Source organism: Musca vetustissima, unplaced genomic scaffold (genome assembly GCF_032173495.1).
Source record: "Musca vetustissima isolate MV318-11 ecotype Yass unplaced genomic scaffold, APGP_CSIRO_Mvet_v1 utg4831, whole genome shotgun sequence".
Lineage (NCBI taxonomy): Eukaryota > Metazoa > Arthropoda > Insecta > Diptera > Muscidae > Musca > Musca vetustissima.
The window spans coordinates 90,163-111,208 of record NW_026876944.1 but is presented as its reverse complement, the minus strand read 5'-3'; the positions used below and the strand labels follow the sequence as shown (position 1 = coordinate 111,208).

Sequence of the window (21,046 nt, the reverse complement as noted above, 5' to 3'; positions counted from 1 at the left end):
CGGTTGAGATTTCGATATAGCTCTCATATATAACTTGGTCGGATTTTATGTAAATGGTGTATCAAATACCCTAAGATTGATCGATTGCGACGAAATTTTGCACAACATATTGATATGTGTCTAGGGAGATGTTTGCTAAGTTTTGTTAAAATCGTTTGAGATTTCTATATAGCTCACTTATATATTTTCATCCGATTTTATGTAAATCGCACACAAATGGCCCGCCATTGGTCGTCTGATTGGATCGACATTTTGCACAGCGCATCTAATTAGGTCTAGAATGACGTGTATTGAATTTTATTGAAATCTCTTGAAATTTATATATAGCTCCATATATATTTTCGTTCGATTTTATGTAAATATGATGTACCAAAGACCAAAATTTACACCCCATTTATTTGCCACATATGCATTGCTTCTGTAATATAACAAATATAATTTTTTCTAACAATTTCCACATTTTGTTTTCCTTATGCAAATATTTATTTGGAAAAAAATAATAAATAATAAAAAAAAATTACAAATAACTTAACTGTGAAATTTAAATAAAAATATAATTAATTGGCAACCTTGTTTGATTTACGATCATTACGAAGTGAAACAAACTAGCAAAAATGCTCACTAGTCACATCTCCAACAACCTAAACATGCATCCCCCTAGCCATACCTTACCACATAACAACCCAACCGATCATATAGAACATTGTTTTCGCTCCAACACCAGACTTTACACAGTATTTAAATATGAATAGAAACAAAAAAATAGGGAACAAAATGTTGTTTTCTATTGTTGTTATTGTTGTTGCATTTTTATGAATGACTTAATTGACAAAGTCTAGAAATGTAAATAACTTTTAAATGCTTCACAAAAAAATACAAAAAAACAAAATAAATAAAATAATAGTAGCAGAAAAAATGCTTATCATTAATTACATGGCATTAAATTATATAATTAAAAAAACAAAAGATATTTTACAATAGTCATGTGACCGGTTGACTGACAGTCACTTAAGTGGGAGGGAGAGGAATATTAGCTAATAATTTTAGAAGCCATTGACATTGTATAGTTCTTTGAAAAGTATACCCCCGCGTCCCAATGACTCGGCCTTCAAATTACATAGAATCACATTTCTCAGCTACTGGAGTTTTAATTTCTTTGGTATATTAAAAAATCCACAGTCAAAGGTCTTGATTTTTATACCCTTCACCACACTGTGGTACAGGGTATTATGTCTTTGTGCATATGTTTGTAACAGGCAAAAATAATCGAGATAGACCCATGGTTCCTTTTGAGAATATGCATAGAATCACTTTCTGAATCGATTTATGCATGTCCGTCCGTCTGTCCATGTTAAATTGTAAACAAAGTACAGGTCGCATTTATGATCCGATTTGGAATTTGAAATTTGGCACAGCTCATTTGCTTGGCCCAAGGACGAACCCTATTGAAATTGGGAAAAATCGGTTCAGATTTAGATATAGCTCCCATATATATTTTTGCCCGATTTACGGACTTTAGACCCTGAAAATCTTTCGATTTGCACGAAATTTGGCATAGCGTACTGAATTGAGCCACGAAAGATGTGTGCCAAGTTTCGTGAAAATCGGTTCAGATTTATATATAGCTCCCATATATAGTTTCGCCCGATTTACGGACTTTAGACCCTGAAAATCTTTCGATTTGCACGAAATTTGGCAAAGCGTACTGAATTGAGCCACGAAAGATGTGTGCCAAGTTTCGTGAAAATCGGTTCAGATTTAGATATAGCTCCCATATATAGTTTCGTCCGATTTCATGTTAATGGTGCCCCAAAGTCCCTATATATCTTTCGATTTGCAGGAAATTTGGCATAACGTACTGAATTGAGCCTAGAATGATGTCTGCCCAGTTTCGAGAAAATCGGCCCAGATTCAGATATAGTTTCGTCCGATTTCATGTAAATGGTGCACCAAAGTCCCTATATATCCTTCGATATATTTGGATAGAGCTTCCATATATATTTTCGCCCGATTTTAAGTAAATTGGACATCAAACTCTTCATGCTAGTCAGGTTGACATCAAATTTTGCACAACGTACAAAATTGAGCATAGAATTACGTAGTTGCGTTTTCTAGAAGTACAGACATAGCCCAACAGATAACCTATTTATATTTGATTGAAGTCGATTTATATAACTTATGGATATATAGGTAGATTCACATTTAGATAAATATCACATATTTTATTTCATTCAATTTCATGTTAATAGCCCTGTTTAATATATCCATAGTGGTGAAGGGTATCATATAGTCGGCCCCGTCCGACTTTACTACTTTCCTTACTGGTTTTCTATAAAATTGTAAAGACACCATATCTCATAGATAATAATTTTCGTATCCCAATTCGCTTCGATATTGCCTCTAAAGGCCTTAAACAAAATTAGTTTATATCGGAAAACCCGGTTCAAAAATTTAAAATCGGTTCATTTTGTTGCACAAAAAAAAATAAATAAATAACCAGTGAGCGGAGCAGTATAGTCGGACGGGGCCGACCATACGATATCCTACACAACTTCCATGAAAATTTAATTTTCTGTGGTTCTATATTCTGAGATTGGGCAATATTTCGCGATATTTGCACACTTTTGACTGGATAGAGGCCAGCAAATGTTACTAATAATCAGTACAGTCCCTCTAATTACCAAATTCACTTCACCGTGGGTTGTCTTGTGATGTTCGGTTTCGACTCGAAAAGTACAAATAATTAAGTTTTCGGTCCACTTCATGTGAAAAATTATTATCTGATCATCACCTAACATTTTAGGCGTTGTCCTTGACCATAACTGGAACCTCATGGAACATTGCAAAGCGATCAGCGCTATATTTCCGCCCTCCAGTGTGGTAATAGGTTTCTGAATAATATATTAATACGTAAGCACCTGTAAATATTTAAGTTTAACTCCCGCATCCGAGTACATATGAAAATATAATTGGTAGCAATTTAAAGGTCAACCACTCCTCTTGGAAATACTATCCACCTCTTGGGTCTATGCCATTCAGGTGTAAATATATACGCCATAGAATACAAATTTTGTCATTTTTCACACAAAAGTTAGGGTCCATTTGACCCGCTAAATATTGATCGATCTTTATCAAAAAAGGCATGCTGTTTCTTTGGCCCGGCACCCTTCTCCATGCAAAAATTCGCGGTGTTTGGGCCATAATTGCGGCCTTTGGAGCGACCAGAAAAACCGACAAAAATAAAGTTTTTGGTCCATTTCATCCCCTAAATATTAACCGATCTTTTGCAAAAACAATAGGGGTCTTCATTGGCCAGAACCCATCCTACATGCAAAATTTCGTGAAGATTGGTCCATAACTGTGGCCTGTATCGTGTTTACAAATTATAATGGACAGACGGACGGACACACATGTCTAGATCGACTCAGCTAGTCGAGATATGACAATCGGTATACTTAAAGGTGGGTCTAGGACCAGAATTTCGCGGCGTTACAAACTTTTGGGGCTGCACAAAGCTATAATACCCTGACAACATAGTTGTGTAGGGTATAAAAATTACGAAGGATTAGCTGAAGGGTGTCTATGTGGAGCTATGTTAGAAATAAATATGGTGGATGGTGAAGTATCCGGACGATGAAAGAATTGAAGGCGTAAGAGTCGTTCATGGTATTTATCTATAAATCGAAAACTGCAGGTTTTCGGCCCTCTGAAGTTATTGATGATGGCCAGGGACTCTTTGTGTACATGGTGAGTTTTTTTTTTATTGGCACGATGATATTCAATACTTCGTTATAAACGTATTGAAAGCCTGAGAGACTGCTGGGAGGTTATCTACTTAGTAGTTGTACTTCTCTATACAATTTTGCATTTTAGAAAAAAATCAATGCTCATCCAATTAAAGTTATTTTTCTTTACCAAATTTTCCCAGCCTGTAACGAAGTCCACATTTTTTCCGTTGTTGTTGTTGAAAAAAGTGTCCATTCATGATTGATGTCAATTACATTCCACACACACACACACACACACTGTCTTTATCTTCCTGATTGTCGTGATCATCTGTCAAACAAATTTACACCGAACGAAAATCGTTGCTAAATGTTATTGTCAAATGGGACGACTTAGGGAGGTAGGAAAGGGACGGTGAGATATTGCAAACTCTAGTAAAGATTTCTAATTTATTCCTTCCTTCGGGTAATTGTTGTTAATTTTTCCGTTTCTTCTTCTACTATTGTTTTATTTTCTATTTTTTTGTTTTTGCTTTTGTCACGCTCAAATGCATTGTCATGAACTTGAAAATAAATAAAAAAGACGATTTAGGGAAAAAAAAACTAAAAAACAGCAACAAAATGTAGTTACAAAAACTTAATTACCGCTGTAACTTAGAGCTGAACGGAAAATTGGTTCCACAAATTACCACAAAAACAACACCTAACTAATGTGACATTTACGAATGTTTTTGTTGTAACTAAAATTCCAAGGTAGAGTATTTGACGTTCTGGCCAATATGACACTATTTTTTTCTAAATTGTTGTTGTTATTTATGAAGGAAATTGACATAAATCTCAATTTTAACTGAGGGTGAATATTATGTGCAAAAATTTCACATTTATATATCTGAAGGGAGCGTCTATAGGCAAGCTGGAAGGAGTTTCTATAGGCGACCTGAAGTGAGCCTCTATAGGCGACCTGAAGTGAGCCTCTATAGGCGAGCTGAAGTGAGCCTCTATAGGCGAGCTGAAGTGAGCCTCTATGACGAGCTGAAGTGAGCCTCTATAGGCGAGCTGAAGTGAGCCTCTATAGGCGAGCTGAAGTGAGCCTCTATAGGCGAGCTGAAGTGAGCCTCTATAGGCGAGCTGAAGTGAGCCTCTATAGGCGAGCTGAAATGAGCCTCTATAGGCGAACTGAAATGAGCCTCTATAGGCGAACTGAAATGAGCCTCTATAGGCGAACTGAAATGAGCCTCTATAGGCGAACTGAAATGAGCCTCTATAGGCGAGCTGAAATGAGCCTCTATAGGTGAGCTTAAATGAGCCTCTATAGGTGAGCTTAAATGAGCCTCTATAGGTGAGCTTAAATGAGCCTCTATAGGCGAGCTGAAAGCGGCCTCTATAGGCGAGCTGAAATGAGTCTCTATAGGAGAGCTGAAATGAGCCTCTATAGGCGAGCTGAAATGAGCCTCTATAGGCGAGCTGAAATGAGTCTCTATAGGAGAGCTGAAATGAGCCTCTATAGGCGAGCTGAAACGAGCCTCTATAGGCGAGCTGAAATGAGTCTCTATAGGAGAGCTGAAGTGAGCTTCTATAGGCGAGCTGAAGTGAGTCTCTATAGGCGAGCTGAAGTGAGCTTCTATAGGCGAGCTGAAGTGAGCCTCTATAGGCGAGCTGAAGGCGGCCTCTATAGGCGAGCTGAAGTGAGCCTCTATAGGCGAGCTGAAGGTGGCCTCTATAGGCGAGCTGAAGGTGGCCTCTATAGGCGAGCTGAAGGTGGCCTCTATAGGCGAGCTGAAGGTGGCCTCTATAGGCGAGCTGAAGGTGGCCTCTATAGGCGAGCTGAAGGCGGCCTCTATAGGCGAGCTGAAATGAGCCTCTATAGGCGAGCTGAAATGAGCCTCTATAGGCGAGCTGAAATGAGCCTCTATAGGCGAGCTGAAGGCGGCCTCTATAGGCGAGCTGAAGGCGGCCTCTATAGGCGAGCTGAAGGCGGCCTCTATAGCCGAGCTGAAGGCGGCCTCTATAGGCGAGCTGAAAGCGGCCTCTATATGCGAGCTGAAGGCGTCCTCTATAGGCGAGCTGAAGGCGGCCTCTAAAGGCAAGTTGAAGGCGGTCTCTATAGGCGAGCTGAAGGCGGCCTCTAAAGGCAAGTTGAAGGCTACCTCTATAGAAGGGCTGAAGGGAGCCTCTATAGGCGAACTGAAATGAGCCTCTATAGGCGAACTGAAATGAGCCTCTATAGGTGAGCTTAAATGAGCCTCTATAGGTGAGCTTAAATGAGCCTCTATAGGTGAGCTTAAATGAGCCTCTATAGGCGAGCTGAAAGCGGCCTCTATAGGCGAGCTGAAATGAGTCTCTATAGGAGAGCTGAAATGAGCCTCTATAGGCGAGCTGAAATGAGCCTCTATAGGCGAGCTGAAATGAGTCTCTATAGGAGAGCTGAAATGAGCCTCTATAGGCGAGCTGAAATGAGCCTCTATAGGCGAGCTGAAATGAGTCTCTATAGGAGAGCTGAAGTGAGCTTCTATAGGCGAGCTGAAGTGAGTCTCTATAGGCGAGCTGAAGTGAGCTTCTATAGGCGAGCTGAAGTGAGCCTCTATAGGCGAGCTGAAGGCGGCCTCTATAGGCGAGCTGAAGTGAGCCTCTATAGGCGAGCTGAAGGTGGCCTCTATAGGCGAGCTGAAGGTGGCCTCTATAGGCGAGCTGAAGGCGGCCTCTATAGGCGAGCTGAAATGAGCCTCTATAGGCGAGCTGAAATGAGCCTCTATAGGCGAGCTGAAATGAGCCTCTATAGGCGAGCTGAAGGCGGCCTCTATAGGCGAGCTGAAGGCGGCCTCTATAGGCGAGCTGAAGGCGGCCTCTATAGCCGAGCTGAAGGCGGCCTCTATAGGCGAGCTGAAAGCGGCCTCTATATGCGAGCTGAAGGCGCGTCCTCTATAGGCGAGCTGAAGGCGGCCTCTAAAGGCAAGTTGAAGGCGGTCTCTATAGGCGAGCTGAAGGCGGCCTCTAAAGGCAAGTTGAAGGCTACCTCTATAGAAGGGCTGAAGGGAGCCTCTATAGGCGAGCTGAAGGGAGCCTCTATTGGCCAGCTGAAGGGAGCGGGCTGAAAGGAACACCTATAGGAGAGCTTAAGGCAGCCTCTATAGGATAGCTGAAGGTAGCCTCTATAGGAGAGCTGAAGGCAGCCTCTATAGGCGAGCTTTTAAAATAGTTTTTATTTGGAGGTGTTTTCTATGTCCCTCCGCAGGTTCGAAACCCAATATTTCCACATCCGCCCAATGCTTCTACCATAGTCATTGGAACCTTTAACGACCTCCTCGTGTTTAATCCACCTTTGACATTTAAAATCGAATTGGAATTCTATGCATTAAAAAAGTTCGCCCCCACCATCGTTTCCACCCATCAAATGAACATGCATGTATTTTACATAATCAAAAGTGTTGTTCTTGTTCTTCCTCTTCTTCTTTTTGTTACTCTTGTTGGTTTTGTTGTTATATTGAAAAATTGGAAATTCTGTTTACGACGACATCCATCCTCAGAACATTGTTGTAATGACCTTAACTGCGAAAACGAGGAAAACTTTTGTTCCACATACGAATCGTGTTATTAGGGGCAAATGGAAAAAGTTTTTTTTTGTTTTATTCACTCAAATCGATAATGGAAAATCGGGGGTTGATATTTATATATTTTGGGGTCTAATAAAAAGTTTTTTTATTTATAATTATTTAAAAATAAATAGCGAACGACACATAACCTACTGCGGGACAGACATACACCTCGCCTGACATATAACTTACCTTCATATCTCATTTCGTTGGGTACAATTTTTGTTGTTGTTGTTTTTTTCACGGCTCCACATTTGACGGAGGACACATATGACATAGAACATATGTTCCATATCTACGCACACGATATCAGTTACTTCGCTCAATAGGGATGGCCAACACTGAGAGATTCAGTCTGCGAGGGATCACCGAGACTACCAGGAGCAAGAGATTAAAAAAATATAGGTTTAATAGTCTCTACATAGGACTGATGGGAGTCTCTATAGATTTGGTGAATGGATCCTTTATAGGCGAGCTGATGGGAGCCTTTATAGGCGAGCTGATGGGAGCCTTTATAGGCGAGCTGATGGGAGCCTTTATAGGTGAGCTGATGGGAGCCTTTATAGGCGAGCTGATGGGAGCCTTTATAGGCGAGCTGATGGGAGCCTTTATAGGCGAGCTGAATGTCCGTGAAGATAAATTTAAAATTTAACTAGCAAAGACACAAACCACCAAACTTTTTCGCTGGTTCACATAGGGTTAAGACAGAGAGAGTGAGAGAATGCGAAATTGCAGAACTAAATCTAGAGAGAGAGAGAAAGTGTGAGCGTAACTGAGAATGTGCCACAATTTGCAGAACAGAATTGTGCGCAGTATGTGAGCGTATTTGACAATGCGCCACCAATTTGCAGAACTAAATTGCGGCCGGCCTTATGCAAATTTCATATAAAATACCCCATTGTAAAAAAATGAAGAAGGGTTCGGGGTTGAGGGGGGGCTCAAACGAAAGGTCTAAGAGTGTACTTTCAGAATATGTGGACCATATAGGCAAAAAGAATTTCGGAGATGGGAATTTTTCCGATTTTCTGAAAATGTTTAGGGTGACTTTAGGAAAATTTCCGATAAAATGGGCCACTGTAAAAAAATGAAGAAGGGTTCGGGGTTGAGGGGGGGGCTCAAACGAAAGGTCTAAGAGTGTACTTTCAGAATATGTGGACCATATAGGCAAAAAGAATTTCGGAGATGGGAATTTTTCCGATTTTCTGAAAATGTTTAGGGTGACTTTAGGAAAATTTCCGATAAAATGGGCCACTGTAAAAAAATGAAGAAGGGTTCGGGGTTGAGGGGGGGCTCAAACGAAAGGTCTAAGAGTGTACTTTCAGAATATGTGGACCATATAGGCAAAAAGAGTTTCGGAGATGGGAATTTTTCCGATTTTCTGAAAATGTTTAGGGTGACTTTAGGAAAATTTCCGATAAAATTGGCCACTGTAAAAAAATGAAGAAGGGCTCGGGGTTGAGGGGGGGCTCAAACGAAAGATCTAAGAGTGTACTTTCAGAATATGTGGACCATATAGGCAAAAAGAGTTTCGGAGATGGGAATTTTTCCGATTTTCTTAAAATGTTTAGGGTGACTTTAGGAAAATTTCCGATAAAATGGGCCACTGTAAAAAAATGAAGAAGGGTTCGGGGTTGAGGGGGGGGCTCAAACGAAAGGTCTAAGAGTGTACTTTCAGAATATGTGGACCATATAGGCAAAAAGAATTTCGGAGATGGGAATTTTTCCGATTTTCTGAAAATGTTTAGGGTGACTTTAGGAAAATTTCCGATAAAATGGGCCACTGTAAAAAAATGAAGAAGGGTTCGGGGTTGAGGGGGGGCTCAAACGAAAGGTCTAAGAGTGTACTTTCAGAATATGTGGACCATATAGGCAAAAAGAGTTTCGGAGATGGGAATTTTTCCGATTTTCTGAAAATGTTTAGGGTGACTTTAGGAAAATTTCCGATAAAATGGGCCACTGTAAAAAAATGAAGAAGGGTTCGGGGTTGAGGGGGGGCTCAAACGAAAGATCTAAGAGTGTACTTTCAGAATATGTGGACCATATAGGCAAAAAGAGTTTCGGAGATGGGAATTTTTCCGATTTTCTTAAAATGTTTAGGGTGACTTTAGGAAAATTTCCGATAAAATGGGCCACTGTAAAAAAATGAAGAAGGGTTCGGGGTTGAGGGGGGGCTCAAACGAAAGGTCTAAGAGTGTACTTTCAGAATATGTGGACCATATAGGCAAAAAGAGTTTCGGAGATGGGAATTTTTCCGATTTTCTTAAAATGTTTAGGGTGACTTTAGGAAAATTTCCGATAAAATGGGCCACTGTAAAAAAATGAAGAAGGGTTCGGGGTTGAGGGGGGGCTCAAACGAAAGATCTAAGAGTGTACTTTCAGAATATGTGGACCATATAGGCAAAAAGAGTTTCGGAGATGGGAATTTTTCCGATTTTCTTAAAATGTTTAGGGTGACTTTAGGAAAATTTCCGATAAAATGGGCCACTGTAAAAAAATGAAGAAGGGTTCGGGGTTGAGGGGGGGCTCAAACGAAAGATCTAAGAGTGTACTTTCAGAATATGTGGACCATATAGGCAAAAAGAGTTTCGGAGATGGGAATTTTTCCGATTTTCTGAAAATGTTTAGGGTGACTTTAGGAAAATTTCCGATAAAATGGGCCACTGTAAAAAAATGAAGAAGGGTTCGGGGTTGAGGGGGGGCTCAAACGAAAGGTCTAAGAGTGTACTTTCAGAATATGTGGACCATATAGGCTAAAAGAGTTTCGGAGATGGGAATTTTTCCGATTTTCTTAAAATGTTTAGGGTGACTTTAGGAAAATTTCCGATAAAATGGGCCACTGTAAAAAAATGAAGAAGGGTTCGGGGTTGAGGGGGGGGTCCAACGAAAGGTCTAAGAGTGTACTTTCAGAATATGTGGACCATATAGGCAAAAAGAGTTTCGGAGATGGGAATTATTCCGATTTTCAGAAAATCGGAAAAATTCCCATCTCCGAAACTCTTTTTGCCTATATGGTCCACATATTCTGAAAGTACATTCTTAGACTTTTCGTTTGAGCCCCCCCTCAACCCCGAACCCTTCTTCATTTTTTTACAGTGGCCCATTTTATCGGAAATTTTCCTAAAGTCACCCTAAACATTTTCAGAAAATCGGAAAAATTCCCATCTCCGAAATTCTTTTTGCATATATGGTCCACATATTCTGAAAGTACACTCTTAGACCTTTCGTTTGAGCCCCCCCTCAACCCCGAACCCTTCTTCATTTTTTTACAGTGGCCCATTTTATCGGAAATTTTCCTAAAGTCACCCTAAACATTTTAAGAAAATCGGAAAAATTCCCATCTCCGAAACTCTTTTTGCCTATATGGTCCACATATTCTGAAAGTACACTCTTAGATCTTTCGTTTGAGCCCCCCCTCAACCCCGAACCCTTCTTCATTTTTTTACAGTGGCCCATTTTATCGGAAATTTTCCTAAAGTCACCCTAAACATTTTCAGAAAATCGGAAAAATTCCCATCTCCGAAACTCTTTTTGCCTATATGGTCCACATATTCTGAAAGTACACTCTTAGACCTTTCGTTTGAGCCCCCCTCAACCCCGAACCCTTCTTCATTTTTTTACAATGGGGTATTTTATATGAAATTTGCATAAGGCCGGCCGCAATTTAGTTCTGCAAATTGGTGGCGCATTGTCAAATACGCTCACATACTGCGCACAATTCTGTTCTGCAAATTGTGGCACATTCTCAGTTACGCTCACACTTTCTCTCTCTCTCGATTTAGTTCTGCAATTTCGCATTCTCTCACTCTCTCTGTCTTAACCCTATGTGAACCAGCGAAAAAGTTTGGTGGTTTGTGTCTTTGCTAGTTAAATTTTAAATTTATCTTCACGGACATGGCGAGCTGATGGGAGCCTTTGTAGGCGAGCTGATGGGAGCCTTTATAGGCGAGCTGATGGGAGCCTTTATAGGCGAGCTAATGGGAGCCTTTATAGGCGAGCTGATGGGAGCCTTTATAGGCGAGCTGATGGGAGCCTTTATAGGCGAGCTGAAGGGAGCCTTTATAGGCAAGCTGATGGGAGCCTTTATAGGCGAGCTGAAGGGAGCCTTTATAGGCGAACTGAAGGGAGCCTTTATACGCAAGCTGAATGGAGCCATTATAGGCGAGCTGAAGGGAGCCCTTATAGGCGGGGAAGGGAGTCTTTATAGGCGAGGCGAGCTGAAGGGAGCCTTTATAAGCGAGGCGAGCTGAAGGGAGCCTTTATAAGCGAGGCGAACTGAAGGGAGCATCTTTGGTGAACTGAAGGCAGTGTTTGTAGACGAGCTGAAGATAGCCTTTATAGGCGAGCTAAAGGGAGTCCTTTTTAGTGGAGATGATAGGATGCTTAAGATTGACTTAAGGAAGTCTTTATATTTAAGATGAAGGGAGTCATTATAACTGGCTGGAGGGAAACTTTATCTACGGAATATCTCTAATGGAGCTATATTAAATTTTAAGCCCAGAGTATCTTTATAGACGAGCCGCATGGATTTTATATATATAGCTAGTGGGAGTATCTATAGATGAATCGAAGGTGTCTCTATATTAGAGCTGAAGGCAGTCTTCATAGACTCCGAATGGATATTTTGTACCCAAGCTGCAGGGAGACTGTATGGAAAAACATTCGAGACCCATTTTTCCCTTAGAAAATAGAGCCCCTCATTACTTGGCCCTCAATTTGTTCCATAAAAAAAAACTCATTAACAGGGCCTCCATTGAACTGAGGCATCGATTTTTTTTATTGAAACAAGTCTCATTAACTCTTTTTCTATAGAAACATCCTCATTAACTGAGGCCTCGATTTTTTTCTATAGAAACATAGCCTCATTGGCAGAGGCCTGAATTTGTTTTCTATAGAAAAAAATCTCGTTCAATCAGGCCTCAATTAGCTTTCTATAGAAAAAAAGTTCATTAACTGGTCTCGATTTTTTCTATAGAAAAATTCCTAATTCGAGCTAAAGGGAGCATATAACATGCGACCCATAATATTTTACTACATAAACATGTCCATAAATAACTTCGAGACCCATTTTTTCTATAGAAAAAAATTCGAGACCTATATTTTGTTTCTATAGTAAAAAATTCGAGACCCATATTTCTCCTAGTTGAAGGGAGGAAAAAAAATCGACACCCATTTTTTTCTATAGAAAAAAATTCGAGACCCATCTTTTCTTTCTATAGAAAAAAATTCGAGACCCATCTTTTCTTTCTATAGAAAAAAATCGAGACCCATATTTTGTTTCTATAGAAAAACAATCGAGTCCCATATTTTTTCTGTAGAAAACAGTTCGAGACCCATATTTTTTCTACAGAAAACAATTCGACTCCCATTTTTTTCTATAGAAAAAAATTCGACTCCCATTTTTTTCTATAGAAAAAAATTCGACACCCATTTTTTCCCCCTTTTTTTCCATACAAAATAATTCGAGAGCCAATTGCCATCAAAATTGTCATCCCAATATACTTTTTTTTTTTTTAATTCATACCTGTAGCGAGCGAGAGTGCAAATTTAATTTGTTTGCGTGTTGGTTTGTTTGTTTTGGTTTTTTTTTTGTTACTATTGCTGTTGTTTGTATTGTTGTTGTTGTCATGTTGTTACACACATCTGTGAACAATGCGAAACAATTTGACATTTGGGTGAACGGCTGGCATGAATTGCTGCGTCCATTTGTCTGTCCATTTTATGACTGCCTACCTATCTATCTGTGGCTGCTGCTGATGGTGGTCACTTGGTGTTTCAGTGTCTAGTCCGACACTGATGCATGTCCATTCATTCACTTTCGTTTCAATTCAATCATTTACCCGACGAATTCAATTGTTCGTAAAGGCGGAGAGGCGCCTATGACATTGCCGACCATGTGTGTGCGCGACATACGAACGGCGATGACAAAATGGCCAACAAATTACTTTGGATTATTTTGCATTGTTTGAAAAAATAAAATACAACAACAAAGTGGACAATATCACAACAACAACAAACCCTCACATGTATTATTTACACAAATCCCCCATTTGGTGTTTTGTTTAACAAACATTCGTTCAAATCATATAAAAAATTATTGTTGTAATTTGTCACAGAATTAAATTATGGAAAATTAAATCGGCATGGATTTGACAGGGGAATTTGAAAGCGACATATTTTTCATAGAAAACATCATTCAGAAAACTTGGGACTAAGGTTTTTCAATAGAAAACAAATTACGACTCTTGAGAATGAGGCTTTTTTCCTTAGGAAAAAATTCAAGACCCCTTTGTCGGCTGTTTTTTTCTATAGAAAAAAATTCAAGACCCTTGAGTCGGCTGTTTTTTTCTATAGAAAAAAAATTCAAGACCCTTGGGTCGGCGATTTTTTTCTATAGAAAAAAAATCAAGACCCTTGGGTCGGCTGTTTTTTTCTATAGAAAAAAATTCAAGACCCTTGGGTCGGCTGTTTTTTTCTATAGAAAAAAATTCAAGACCCTTGGGTCGGCTGTTTTTTTCTATAGAAAAAAATTCAAGACCCTTGGGTCGGCTGTTTTTTTCTATAGAAAAAAATTCAAGACCCTTGGGTCGGCTGTTTTTTTCTATAGAAAAAAATTCAAGACCCTTGGGTCGGCTGTTTTTTTCTATAGAAAAAAATTCAAGACCCTTGGGTCGGCTGTTTTTTTCTATAGAAAAAAATTCAAGACCCTTGGGTCGGCTGTTTTTTTCTATAGAAAAAAATTCAAGACCCTTGGGTCGGCTGTTTTTTTCTATAGAAAAAAATTCAAGACCCTTGGGTCGGCTGTTTTTTTCTATAGAAAAAAATTCAAGACCCTTGGGTCGGCTGTTTTTTTCTATAGAAAAAAATTCAAGACCCTTGGGTCGGCTGTTTTTTTCTATAGAAAAAAATTCAAGACCCTTGGGTCGGCTGTTATTTTCTATAGAAAAAAATTCAAGACCCTTGGGTCGGCTGTTTTTTTCTATAGAAAAAAATTCAAGACCCTTGGGTTGTTTTTTTGTATAGAAAAAATTCAAGACCCTTGGGTCGGCTGTTTTTTTCTATAGAAAAAAATCGCCGACCCAAGGGTCACAACAACAACAAACTGTTTTTTTTATAAAAAAAATTCAAGACCCTTGGTCGGCGATTTTTTTATAGAAAAAAATTCAAGACCCTTGGGTCGGCGATTTTTTTCTATAGAAAAAAATTCAAGACCCTTGGGTCGGCGATTTTTTTCTATAGAAAAAAATTCAAGACCCTTGGGTCGGCGATTTTTTTCTATAGAAAAAAATTCAAGACCTTGGGAATCGATTTTTTTCTATAAAAAAAATTCAAGACCCTTGGGTCGGCGATTTTTTTCTGAATTTTTTTCTATAGAAAAAAATGCCGACCCAAGGGTCTTGAATTTGTTTCTATAGAAGAAACAGTCCGAACCAAGGGTCTTGAATTTTTTTCTATAGAAAAAAATCGCCGACCCAAGGGTCTTGAATTTTTTTCTATAGAAAAAAATTCAAGACCCTTGGGTCTTGAATTTTTTCTATAGAAAAAAATTCAAGACCCTTGGGTCGGAATTTTTTTCTATAGAAAAAAATTCGTCAACCTCGCGTTGAGGTGTTTTTTCTATAGAAAAAAATTCAAGACCCTTGGGTCGGACTGTTTTTTCTATAGAAAAAAATTCAAGACCCTTGGGTCGGACTGTTTTTTCTATAGAAAAAAATTCAAGACCCTTGGGTCGGACTGTAGGTTCATTTTTCCTATAATTCGCCCTGTCGAAGTTTCCTTATTTCCTCTACCAATTAGCAAGACATTCGTTTTAGGTGTTGTAGAAGTTGTTGTTGTTGACTTTGTTTCTGATATCTGTCCCTATCTTCGTTTTCTATTTACCTTGTTACGGTTAAATTTTTATTGGCGTCTTGTTTGGTCTGATGATGTTATTCGACGTCGTTCTCGTCGCATTTGTTTGCATTTAATTTGGTTACAATAGTGTTATTTTCGAAGCTCCCAACAACAACAACAACGCGCAACAACAACCAACGAACGCGCTCTAGTTATGGCAGTAAATACAGTGTCAATATCAACAAAAAACTAGGAAAGACAGACCCATTTGAAATGGAAGCAAATGTATGGCTCGATGGTTCGAAAGTCCGGGAGGCAGGTTGGAGGACTGTCAAGCAGACAGACAATCAGATAAATATATTTTTTCGCAGAATTTCGCAGACAGTAGTAGGTGCTGCTGTTGGAACATTGTATGTTATTGTCATAGCAATTTCGATGCCTCCAGAGGAGACAATCGGACAGAGAGGCAGGCAGACAGACAACCCATCATTATCAAACAAACCTCATCATAACCATTGCTATGGAGCCATTATCAATTGGAAAACAAACAACGGAATTTCAATTCGAATTTTTTTTTTCTGGTTCTACCTTGATGATAATTTTGTTGTTTTTATGGTAATTTTGTTGTTGGAATGGCTGACAGGCCTGACAGACAGACGGACCGGGTGGTAGGTAGCAATATTGTTCTTTGGCCTTTATTGATTTTTTTTCTATTTCAAAATGTTAATTTTCAAGGGTCCTGAATTTTTTTTATAGAAAAAAGTTCCGTCCCAAGGATCCTGAATTTTTTTTACAATAGAAAAATGTTCCTTCCCAAGTTCCGTCCCAAGGGTCCTGAATTTTTTTCTACAGACAAAAGTTACGGACCTAAGGGTCCTGAATTTTTTCTATAGAAAAAAGTTGCGGACCTAAGGATCCTGAATGATTTTTTTCTGTAGAAAAAAGTTGCGGACGTGAGGGCCCTGAATGATTATTTCTATAGAAAAAAGTTGCGACCCTAATGGTCCTGAATTTTTTTTCTATAAAAAAAAGTTGCGGAACAAAGGGTCCTGATCTTTTTTTTCTATAGAAAAAAGTTGCGAACCTAATGGTCCTGAATTTATTTCTATAGAAAAAAGTTGCGGACCTAAGGGTCCTGATTTTTTTTTTTAGAAAAAAGTTGCGGACCTAAGGTTTCTGATTTTTTTTTTTAGAAAAAAGTTGCGGACCTAAGGGTCCTGAATTTATTTTTAGAAAAAATGATCCTGAATTTTTTGTTTAGAAAAAAGTTGCGGACCTAAGTGTCTTGATTTTTTTTAGGAAAAGTTGCGGACATAAGGGTCTTAAATTTTTTTCTACAGAAAAAAGGAGCAGAGCTAAGGGTCCTAAATTCTTTTCTATGGTAAAAAGTTCTGTAGAAAAAATTTCAGTCCTAAGTGTCCTGAATTTTTTCTATTTTAAAAATTAATGGTTCTAAGGGTCCTGATTTTTTCTCATAAAAATTTGCATTAAGCAAATGAGTCGTCCTGAACAGCTGCCATCACTTTAGAAAATTACTTTTAATATGCCATTCAGATGGCTGCAGGATGGTTATATATGTGTGGGTAAAATTGTGTGTGTGTGTCTAGGATATTTAAATGCTAATGCTGAGATAATATTGGCCTTAATGTCCTGCCATGCATTTGAATGAAAAGCTTTTCATTTTCTTCTGAATTTTAAGTGTTTATACAAATGAAAAGCCACCTGCTATGAAAGGCGGAATACATAATTTTCCGATTGAGGATATATGAAGGAACGAGGGAGGGAGGAAATTAAATTTTAAGAGCCCAAAATGGTGAATTTTTTATATGTAAAATGGCGTTGGGTTAAGGTATTCGAAGCTACCATCAATAATATTGGAATGTCCCCAAATAGATACCATTAAAATTCCATACATCGAATAACCCCCTACATTATGGAACCATAAATTCACAAGAATTTCTACGAAAATCACCCCAATCATAAATAACTCATTAATTTCGATGTAGTCATAAAATATTCCCCCCTTTAACATTCGATAATAAAAATAATTAACTGATTATATTTTTTCGTTTTTTTTTTCTTCCTTATCAGTCTTTACCAGCATCGAATACCGCTCTACCACCGGAAAGTGTTAACGGCAATGCCATAAAACAACAAAAATACATTGGTAGTGGCGAACCTCAGGCAGCAGCAGGAAATGATATTAAATCATCAACGACAGGAGGTCACCCGGTGCCACGTTCCGACGACAACGATGGTGGTGACCATAATGATCATGGTGATGATGATGGCGGTCATAGTGGGGGCCATGAACGTTATCCATTGGCTCAGGTTGAATTCGATAGAGTTAAGACACCATTCATTATTGGTGTATGGATATTGTCGGCCAGTATAGCAAAGATTGGTGAGTACAAAAAAGAGATTTTAAAAATTTAAAGGGAACAAAGCTTTTTCAAAATCTTTTTAATGCAAATAAAAAAATCGCTACTTTGTCTAAAGAAAAAATTCCGATACTTTTTCTGTAGAGAAAAATTTAGGTCCTGAATTTTTTTCTATAGAAAAAAATCGCCGACCCAAGGGTCTTGAATTTTTTTCTATAGAAAAAAATCGCCGACCCAAGGATCTTGAATTTTTTTCTATAGAAAAAAATCGGCGACCCAAGGGTCTTGAATTTTTTTCTATAAAAAAAACAGTCCGACCCAAGGGACCTGAATTTTTTTCTATAGAAAAAAACTCCGACCCAAGGGTCCTGAATTTTTTTCTATAGAAAAATACCTCGACCCAAGGGTCATGAATTTTTTTCTATAGAAAAAACCGCCGACCCAAGGGTCTTGAATTTTTTTCTATAGAAAAAAAAACCGCCGACCCAAGGGTCTTGAATTTTTTTCTATAGAAAGATAACCGCCGACCCAAGGGTCTTGAATTTTTTTCTATAGAAAAATAACCGCCGACCTAAGGGTCTTGAATTTTTTCTATAGAAAAAAAAACCGACGTCCCAAGGGTCTTGAATTTTTTCTATAGGAAAAAACCGCCAAGGTTCTTGAATTTGTTTTCTATAGAAAAAAAAACCGCCGATCAAGGGTCCGCCGACCCAAGGGTCTTGCATTTTTTTCTATAGAAAAAACCGCCGAACCAAGGGTTTTGAATTTTTTTCTATAGAAAAAACGCCGACCCAAGGGTCTTTAATTTTTTTATAGAAAAAAACTGCCGAAAAAACAATCCAATCCAAGGGTCTTGAATTTTTTTCTATAGAGAAAAACCGCCGACCCAAGGGTCTTGAATTTTTTCTATAGAATTTTTAATTTAATTTAATTCTCTGATCTTTTTTCTATAGAAAAATTCGGAACCCTTGGACACTGAGGCTTTTTTTGTAAATAATTCAGGAGACTTATGTGCTGAGTTTTTTATATATAACAAAATTCAAGACCTTGGGGAAAGCCACTTTGTTGTATAGAAAAAAAAATCAGTATCCTTAGGAATTTTCGAAAAATGCTTGAATTTGGGACCATTGAAAATAGTTACAGATAATTTTTAGCAACCAAAGGTTGATTATTATGGGTGTAGTTCCCTTTTGTATGCAACTCGTTTTTCCTGAGCCTAAAAGTATGCATCACACATTAAAACAAGTCTCTACAATTTCCACATTATAAATGTAAATATTTATTCTAGCTAATATATGCTCGTTTTTGAAATACTGAGATTACAATAGACACGAATCAGATGTTTTAGCATAATATTGCGCCTAAAAGTATGCACCACACATTCACAAAACAAACAATTGAGTAGTATTTCCATAATTGTAGCTATGCTTTGGCTCCAAGGCATAAATAAAAAAAGCCAAAATAAAAAAGGAAAATATTCAGATTTCGTATTAGCTGTTATTTTAGAAGAATAAGTGGAAAGGCTCGTCAATAAAAATATGCCAATATTTTTATTTTTATGGACAATTTAAATATTGGCCTTGGCAAAGGAATTAGCCTATTGTGTTTATGGCCATAATATCAATAATAAATTTTTCTGAACCAGAGAAATGAAAGGACTTCGAAACTGAAAAAAAAACACAGAATGTCAAGTACAAAGTAAATGAAGAACAAAAAAAAAATAAGTAAATTTATTATCTAATTTACAACAGACGACGAACAAAAAACGAACCGAACCATACATTAAATCGAGAAATTTCACAGCCAACAACATTAGTAATGACCTTGGCTAAAATAAAGGCAAACACACGCACACAGAAATATTTTTTTTGTTACTTTCAAAAGTGAAATCTTTCTCCCCTTTTGCCCAAATGTCCAATTCCGAATGGCAGGGTAAATAAAGTTTTGTTGTCTCTTCTATTGGGTGGCATTTTGTACTTATCCTTGAAAGTACAAAACTGAAGAAAATAAAAGGAGCCAAAGACAATGAAGTGTAGTTGTTGCTGTTGTTGTTCGTGTGTTACTCTAGCAACACTTATTCAAATAATAAATAATGTCTTTGTTAAGGACGAGCATTTTGTGAGTCCTACCTAGTAGAACAAAAACAAACATGGCCAAGTCGAACAGAATTGCAAAGTGCTGGTATTCGCTAGCTGGTCATGGCCCCAGTCTTAGGTGTAGGCGATGATGATGATGATGGGATTGTCTGTTGTCAATGTCAATGAATTTCATGGACAACAGAAAAGCCCTCAAGTCCTTGAAGACAAGAAAATATTTGACAAACAACAAACAAATTATTTGTTCGGAATTTATTGTATTGGTTTTGTTGAATTACAAATTAAAATCCCAACCCCCAAAATTTTGAGGCCAAGGGCTTAGTAATAAATGACATCACATAGTCTCTCATTGAAAAGTTTTGAAGAGAAAAAAATAATTAGCATACAAAGATAAACAATAACAAAGAAATAAATTCTATCATATTAGTTTACTTTTCGAAATATAATCGACGGAGAAGAGGGCGGGAAGAGGATACCAGCAAACCAAAAAATAAAATAAAAAATGGGAATAAATTTATTAGATGGTTTGATGATAGCTAGGAACCCTCAATGACTGAGAAGTTTGAATTTTCTTTGCCTGAGCTATAGAATCTCCAATTTATGTCAGTATTTACTCAGTTATTGTGATTTGAAACAATTTTTTATGATGTGTGCTGCATATTTTTAGGTGCGTTATTAACCGATAATATCTGATTCATATCTTGCGCAATCTATGTGGTATAAAAAGAGGAATAAAAAGGAATCGATTTAATCGTTAAATTAAATTAGGGTATTGTCCAACAATTGTTTTTATGTGTGATGTATACTTTTAGGCGTTTCGAATAAATAATGGGTACATGATTAAATAGTTTATTTTCTTTGCTAAAGACTAGTTGTTTTCGTAACAGATGACCGAATCAATGCACGTGAATATGAAATTGAATAATTCAGAAAAATATCAGTCAGATTTTAGAAATCTTACTTCCTTTCTTACTTAGCTGGCTTGTGACCGAACTTTCGTTCAACACATCTTGCGCGTTGATACCATCAGATTGGTCTTCTCACCGTTTACTGCCAGGCCCAATTTGGCAGACTCCTTTTCAAATTGTTCAAATGTGGTTGTTACCGCTCGCAATGTTCGACCAATTGTATCGATGTCATCGGCATAGACGGCTAACATGTGTTGTTTGGTGTACAGTGTGTCATTTCTGTTCATCTTTGCATCTCGTATGACCTTTTCCAGCAGGATGTTAAAAAGATCACACGACAAACTGTCACCTTGTCTGAATCCTCGTTCGGTATTGAAGGGTTCCGATAGATCAAAAAATATCATAGTTATTAATATATTCAACATGTATTTATGTAGTGTGCTGCATATTTTTAGGCTTAATAACAATTTGCTCAAATAAAAACAAAAATTTTTAGCTGATGAACACCAATTTTAA

At 38.0% G+C, this 21,046-nt stretch overlaps 1 protein-coding gene across 1 annotated transcript in view; it reads left to right on the top strand.

Annotated features, from left to right (window-relative positions):
* The window catches only part of LOC133321474 (sodium/hydrogen exchanger 3-like), a 115,368-nt gene that overhangs the window by 7,608 nt on the left and 86,714 nt on the right, over positions 1-21,046 (top strand). The window contains exon 2 of the mRNA XM_061530565.1: positions 17,237-17,549. Coding sequence (XP_061386549.1) covers positions 17,237-17,549 — 313 coding nt within the window. The remainder of the gene's footprint in view (positions 1-17,236; positions 17,550-21,046) is intronic.